Below are 8,225 nucleotides of genomic sequence, written 5' to 3' on the forward strand. Positions count from 1 at the left end.
GCTATTTTAAACATTTGAGCTTTAAAGTAAACATTGCATGTCAATATTGCTGTCTTTTCATGATTAATTCTCTGGTACGAAATCTATACTCACACTAATAGCTTTCCCGAGGGAAACAATATCAAAACATCGATATATTCTACGCTTTCTTGGCAAATCTTAAACCTCTAATTATGTAAGCTCGAACAGAAAGTAATGTATCATGATGTTTTTGGATCTTTTGGGATTGTACATGTCCCCCAGGATTTCTACATTCTATCAGGAATTTCAAAACTGATTTACAACGAGCTGCTTTGTTGCAATATTGGGTTGCATAACGCAGTGCGTTTATCGTAGTTGCAGCTTAATATCTAAATCCAACGAAGAAATTTTCGTTTTCGCCGACCCCAGCAACGCCGCAGCTACATTTCGTGCCTTATTTCACATTATTTAAAGCGCCTTTTATGTTTTACTCATATAGAATCCTAGGGTTGGCTGTAGCCGGACAAAAGAACTAGATATAGTCACTGTATAGAACTCCATTTCCTCCGTCTCTCGTAGCTGCGACGCAGGCTTACAGAAACCTTGCAGTCTGCTGCAGTCAACTGTGAAATGAAAAGAGGCCGCCAGCCCACCGATTTCTTTCCTCTGGAGCAGGAAAGGTACAATGTATGATGCTGTGGTATCCCTGGAGCATTGATAGTCTTGTGAGTAATGTTTTGCTCTATTTATTTGAAAAAATAACCAGATTACAATGGTTCTAGAATTAAAGCTAATCAGGTTATTTTTGACTGAGCAGGTTTCGGTGAGTCCCCGGTTATTCTTTTGCGCGTCAGTCTTCACAAACATTTTGATTCCAATCACCTTTTTCTCCTCCGTTGTTTGGTAAGTCTTACTTTCCAGAGAAGTCTTGATGCTTCGTGCGTACTGGTGTACTAAACCTTTTAGAGTCTTCCAATACAAACCGTGACCTTGAGTGACTGTGTGTGATAATCACGTCCGTTTCTATCAAACGCGAGTTGTTGCGGGTCACCAATAACTTAATATATAAACGCTACCTGCAAAATGCCTTTGACCGCATATCCAAACGTCTTTCTTGTGAAACAAAGTATTTGAAGTTACAGATTTTATGAATCTGGCCTCTCGACGACCCGTTGGTGTGAACGAGTTACCTTTTGATCAGGAGGATAAAGGGGACAGAGAAGGCATCCCCCATACACACCCTATTCCATAGGTAATTCGTCTCGAGTTATTTTTAGAATCTGGATAAAGTTACCTCGCGCGCTGCGTGGATGTTTCGTGGAGGTTTCGCATGACTAACTGCCGTGCAAAACATGTCGGGCGAAAGGCAATGAAATAATAAAGAGATCGAGAGCACTCCTGAATATTGAAGCGAAATGAGCCGGCGCTCACCTGGGAAAAGGGAATCGCTGGACTCTTTGACAACACGTGAAATCAGTTTAACTCGAAGTTGTCGTAACCTCAGTGCTTTAATAAAATGAGAAATTTCGCCGGTCTATTGAAACCGGTCGTTTGTACAATAAAACAAGGAGGGCCCCAAGTGTTATTTTTGTTGAATAATAAAAGACTAATAAAAGAATAAATATCAAACCAGAAATTGCTCTCTTCAAACTGCAAATTATAAATGTCATAAATGATCCTAGGAGAACTGAGTACTGCTGTACTTTTAGCTCTTTACAAGAGAGGAAGGGCCATTCTTTTTTAATTTCCGTTTCGCTGACACAGCTTTAGCAGAAATCACTCTTTAGTCGTTTTCGTCGACAAAAGGAATAGAAATATCGCTCTCCGCGTCTTCCGCCATTTTTTTCTGCGTGAATTCGTGAAGGACGCGTGGCTCTCAGCGTGGGTCATCCATGCGGAACACATTCCCGCTATGTGATTGGCTGTTGTCTAATCCCTCTTGGGATCTGTGGTCTTAAAAATAACTCGAGACGAATTACCTATGGAATAGGGTGTATATGGGGGATGCTCTAGTACCGTGATGGAACACCTTTATTTCGCCCACATTGTCTGGTAGGTGTTAGTGATTTTTAAGGAAGCATTTTAGAAAACGCTTTCATGGCAACCGTTACGAAAAAGAGAGGTAAACCAAACATTTTTGATCGCTGTCTCACATGTGATACATGTTTAGAGGCTTAAAAATAACATTATGATGAAGTGTTAGAATTTGGCATCAGTTTCCCGTACTTGTTGGCATAAAGAAAGGAAAGTTGGTTGGGAAAAAGTATATGTAAATTAGCAGCGTATGCTATGTATCCAGATCGTTGTTTGGTGGATAATTGTTTGTGCGTCTCCTCTTGTCTCTCAAAGAGGTAACTGAGGAGGCCAGCGCATAAAAATTAATTAAAATAAAAACTTTAAACACGTTGAGCCTAAAAATTGTTTTTTCTTCTCACCTCTTCTCACCGCCGGTGGCCCCCTTATCAATTATTTGCTTAGAAAAACTTGGACGTTTATGTGCTATCGATATGCGACCGCAAACTTGATCCAGTAACCCCAGCCAGGAACAGACATTTACTTTTTTTTCCTAACGTTCATTTAAAAACAAGACTCTGTAAAGGCTTTCACTTGGGCGTAAAACGTTTAACTCTGATTTCCTGATATAGAGTCAAACGTTATGTTCTCTACAAAATTAAATTTCTAATACATCTTTTCAAATATGTCACTCTCCCTTCATTTAACCTTAAAATGGTTTTAATGAACTTATTTCTTAACTAAGAACTTCACCTTTCAAATCCAGGGCAAGATTAGCTACGGCCTCGATTTAAGTGAACGCGCTACGGATCCTGAGGCCCGGGCGTCCAAACGAATCCAGATATTTTTAAGACCACATATTTTCTTTGCACGAATGGCCAGTCCACATGAAAGAGGTGTATCCTCTCACCGCCCAAACTACTGCCTCCATTTGAAACCGTTATTTTCAAATTCACTAAACGTTATTTCCGTATATTTAGGACATTCCTCTACACAATGATAAAGAAATTAACTGCGAAAAACGTGGACGAAGATCCTGCTGGTTGTCAACGTTGGATCTCTAGAAAAGAGTTCTAATCAGCTAAAATATTAAAAACCAAAAAAACGAGAAGTCCAAAGACTATTAGAAATTGATCATAACAACGTGTATTGCTTTTTAATAACAATATTTCGGCTGGCCATATCAGCTTTCTTCAGGTTTTCTTTCCTCTGCACACCCCAACCGACCATGACCAACCGCGTGACGCGAGGGTGCCGCCCTCGTCGACGCCTCGACCTCTCGTAAGAAAGTGAAGTCTCTCACGAAACTGATTCTTTCAGGAGGAGGCAAAAAAGATTGAGTACTTAGATCCTTGTTCGCATTCAAACTGGTAAAACTCGTCCAGAAATACCATCAGGCTCAGCTGAACGCTTTGATCAATAGTTTCGAAGAGAACAGAAAAAAAGAGCCGGGATATGCAATAGATGCGTGCTTCTTTCTACCTACTGCGTTACCGAAAAAGTAACTGAAATTATGCCCAACGTCCTTGTTAAAAGAACTCGAGTCTTCGTAACGGTCATTTTAAAAATATAGAGTACTCGTTGTTTTAAAACAAAACCGTGGTCAATACCGGTAAGCCGTTTCTCAATTTGGCCAACCCCGATATCTCAACGCCTTTTGTTGAAGGCAAAAAATGTAATAACTCGTAACAAATGTAATAAAGGTCACAAGTGTAATAATATTCGCTCACAAATGTAATAAATTTCACAAAAACATAAACATCTATTACAACGTCATCCTGTCAGTTAACATCACCTGTCAATCAAATTGTTTTGCTATCTGCCTTGTCCCCTGTCTCCTTTGTAATAGAGTGAAAATATTTTGTAAGGAAAAAAATGCCAAATGGACTGAAACATGATTGGGTTTTCGTATATCTTAGAACTTAACAGTTTATAGGACAAGGCCGAAAATCTATGTAGTGTAAAATAATGGCTCACTCGCCGTGCTCAATTCAAATTGGCAAATATGATTATGGTCTAAAATCTAAACTGAAAAAAAAGTGTTATATCTCTGAAATTTATTCGTAATTGTTCAATGAATTAATTCTTTGTAGTGTATTTTAATCAGAAAAGCCAAAGATTTTCGCAGGCATTCGGACCAAAGATTGAGGGCTACAAGAAATTTAACTTCATCATACGAATCTAATTTCATGGTCATTACAGGATGTGTTGCTACATACATGCATGTTCCATGGGTAAATACTTGACATCTGCTTTGTATAAAGAAGAAGTCTGCAATCCAAGCGAAGGAGGCACACAGAAGAAAGCGAATTATTTTTTATATTCTTGTTTTCCTCTTTGTTTTAGGTTTCTTCTTCTGTTTGTTTGTTTTTGTTTGGTTGTTTTTTCACTAATATTTTCAATTTGTATTAAAACTCTTCCTATTTGAATTTCAATTGTCGTGAAAAGTACCCGACTAAAAACGTTGTCTTCCAGGTATAATGCAGATTATAGGTATAAGGTTTGTAATTTTTGTCATCTTGACCATTAAAAACAAACGAATAGTTATTTTACTTTCGACTGATACCTTAAAATTCTGTTAGTTCCATAGATGAACAACGGTGAAAATTTTTTTGTAGCAACCGTGACTTAAAGTAAATTTACTCCAAAGTAAGCGAGTTGATGTTTTGATTCACAGCTCCTTTAATATGTTTTCGAACAAAAAAGTTGACTCAGAGGCAAGGCTTTGTAACAAACGGTATATTTTCTTGCTCATTCTAAGCGCACCTAATTTTAAAGGATGAAAAATAGTCAGTGCAGTTCTTTTAAACGGTGAAATTTGCGGACCCCGTGAACTACTCCCCTCTCCTAGCACGCGACCTGAATTCTGGCCCTTTTGACTAAATTGCGCTCATTTCGATATGAAACATATCTTTCCCCTGCACAAGTTAGGCTTCAAGTGTCATTCTAATCCGCTCAATGTTTCCCCTTACTTTGTAAAAAAGGAAAAGGAATGGCTGATACCAAAACAATCGTGCCTACATTTTTGCATTTCATTTTTTGCTTCGTCAAGACTTTTGTTACATTTGTGCCTTCAACAACCCTCCCAAAGTTCTATTATTCCACAATGTCTCTGTAAAATGTTATCTACATCGCTTCTAAAACAGCCGAGAGTTTTAAAAGACGCAGTACAAGCAAAATATTGCCTTATGGCGTTATTCATAGATACACATGTAGGTGTTCCCCCGCGGCCTTAAGGATAGAAAGGGGCACGCTGGGAGCCTCATTTCTAAATTCTCGCAATTCTGAAACTGAGGCGATAACCTGGAGTCGTGCAATGGCCAATTATATAAGTCGAGGGCTAAGACGATTATTTACCATTACAATCTAGTAGTCAAGATTTATTATTTTTAAACTGGTAATTTTCTTAACGTTCTACTTTTTTCTTTCCTGTTCTTGTCCCTAAATGTCTGTCCTGATAACTTAACGTGTTCACTATAAACTGAAAATGCATTTTTTATTTATGAACTTGTGTACTCAAATGTAGATTCCTATCCTTAATTTATGACCTTGCTGTCCAAAAGTGCTGCCTAAAAATCTCTTAATTATTTCGCATGAATTAAGAAGTTTCCACGCACTTTATTTATGGTTAGGCCCCTCCTTACTCCTCCCCTAAACGGTCCAAAACCCTCACCGTCCACTAATTAGGTTATATCTCCATCTTAGCTCAAGAATTTAATCTTTAGTTCCCGAATTGAATGTCATTCCTCGTCATTAACATTGAGGTGTATGTTTTTCTCTGCAGGTAAAACATAATCAGCCATGAGAAGAAACTTAATATTTGTCGTTATTTGTACTCTCATCTCACTGCTTCTATTGTATTTATACAACAAAGTTGGAAGGAAATCATTAACACCACTGTTGACTGACTTCTTTCAAGAGACCAATAGTACAATGGAGTGTGCAACACCGCTGCCACAAAAACCTTTTTCTACAAGGAAAAATCTCATCATAATAAGTCCAGGCCGCGGAGGCTCCTCTTTCCTTGGATCACTTTTTAATGAAAATCCTCATGTCATGTATTCCTTTGAACCTTTTTTTGCCATAACTGGAAAAATTTTCCATGTTGATTTGGTTAAAGGAGACAAAGAACCAAAGAATTACACACAAGCATTCCTCCGGGTAATTGATGGTTTCCTCAAGTGCGACTTCACGAACTTCTCTAAGACTATTATATCGGCACTTTTAAGGGACCGGTGGCATCTTCTCCATAGTAAGGCACTTTCGAACACAAATTTGGCGCGGTTTTCAAGAACCTTGCTTACCAGTTCTTGTGAAAATCACAACTACACTGTTATAAAGATTTTGTCTGCACGAGTACCCAACAAGACAATAGAAACTTTAAGGGGACTTTTCCAAGAACAAAGCCACTATGACGTCAAAGTCGTCCATTTAGTTCGGGATCCAAGAGCAGTGGTGAACTCCAGGGTAAATCTCAAATGGATGAAAGATCATTTGCATCCCAGCTTTAGTGATAATGTGCGAAGAATTTGTAATCCGATACTACAGAATATTCGCTTTGGATTGTTGTCTCCCCCTCCCTGGCTTAAGAACCGCTTTCTGATTATTCGTTATGAGGATCTTGTGGAAAATACGGTGAATATCACACGGGAACTATACAGGTTCGCAGGATTTGATTGGTCAGCGAGCATTGATAAATGGATAAGTAAACAGGCATACAATTCAAAACAAGGAACAGAATACTCTGTTTTCAGGAATGCTACAGCTGCCATTCATGGTTGGAAAAACGCACCAATGCCCTTTATAAAGGCTGTAGAGGATGAATGCAGAGATCTTATGGATTTCCTCGGCTATGAGAAACACACCTATTAGAGCGGGTGCTTAAAATTCAAATTCAAGAAAAATAAAAATGGTGATGATAATGAAAGAAAATAGTACCATGATGAAATACTATTTAAGAGATTTTACTTGAATAGTCACGCCAAAGATTACGTATGGTGACTCACGTTATCTCTACCAAATTTTCATAACTGGCTCTCACACTTAACCGTATTCGATCCGACGAGTCACAACCTAGTTAAGAGTCTAAGCCACAGTCGGCGTTAATTAACAGTAGGTTTTAAAATGTTTACAAACCTCGCTAAGAGGCCTGACATACTCACTAAGTAAGCTGCACTACCAGGTCCAGAAAAAAATAGTAATACTAATAGTAACTGTTATGTAGTGTATTACGTCAAACATCCGGGACTCATTAAAACATGCTCGTTTACCATGCGCTCTCCTTGTTGAGACGCTAATCCATGCATAACACAGTGTTTTGAAGCGGCATTTTCAGCCGAACATCACTCAAGCCCAAACAAATAGGCGCTGAAAATCAAGAAATTCACCCAAGGTATCACACAGATAGGCTGTGAAGACCTCATTACCGACGAATTGTCAAGACCAACAACCTGTTTAAGGACATTGTTCAGTGAGAGATTTAAGAATAGGACTGACTTATCAAGTTAGACTTTGTTTAGTTCTTTTTTTTCTCAGTACAAGTTCAAAGGAACATTTGAAGATTAAAGAACATTTGATTTGTTCTAGGAATCTTTCTTACCGAAAATTTGGTTAGTTTTCACAAGTTAATTACGCGTGTATCCTTTTTCTCAGAAGGAAGATGTTATGTAGTATATTATGACACACATCCGGGACTCATTAAAACATGCTCGTTTACCATGTGCTCGCCTTGTTGAGACGCTAATCCATAACAGTAACAATATATAATGACAATAAACGTCCACGTTAGTAGTATAGAAGGATCTGGTTACGCCATATTTTTGAAAGGGAATGAAATAGACCATATTTGAGTTGCCTCAAGCCTCTGTTTCAAAGCGAGGCTAAGCGCAGAGCCATGGATTAAATTAAAAATGATTCATTATAGCCTGAATTTCATTCGACTACTTCGAGTCGTTATTACTCCCTCAGTAACATCTGAATCGACCGGCCGTTAATGCCGTCCAGTGACGTCACTACTCCTTTGCTTTAATTCATGCAAAAAGTAAAACACGATTTCAAGTGGCAACCAAGAAATACATGTATCGTTTGGAAATGTTCAAATGATACAGAATTGCTTTACCCTTTCAGGGACCGTGCAGGGGGTGGGGCTCGGTAGGCTATACCCCACCCCACCACCAATTTTTTGGATTGTAAAAGAATTTGTTTTTCACTTTAGTTACCCAGATCTGTCACTTACCACACAAACAAGGTTT

The 8,225-nt window shown here is 38.5% G+C and overlaps 1 protein-coding gene across 1 annotated transcript; it reads left to right on the forward strand.

Moving 5' to 3' along the window:
* Positions 1 to 304: 304 nt before the first annotated feature.
* LOC140936048 (carbohydrate sulfotransferase 3-like) lies at positions 305 to 7,270 on the forward strand. Its single transcript, XM_073385625.1, has 2 exons — positions 305 to 686; positions 5,759 to 7,270. The coding sequence occupies exon 2, from the start codon at positions 5,776 to 5,778 to the stop codon at positions 6,844 to 6,846; it is 1,071 nt and encodes a 356-aa protein (XP_073241726.1). The 5' UTR covers positions 305 to 686; positions 5,759 to 5,775; the 3' UTR covers positions 6,847 to 7,270.
* Positions 7,271 to 8,225: the final 955 nt, after the last annotated feature.

The sequence above is a fragment of the Porites lutea genome, chromosome 4, assembly GCF_958299795.1.
Source record: "Porites lutea chromosome 4, jaPorLute2.1, whole genome shotgun sequence".
NCBI classification, from domain to species: domain Eukaryota; kingdom Metazoa; phylum Cnidaria; class Anthozoa; order Scleractinia; family Poritidae; genus Porites; species Porites lutea.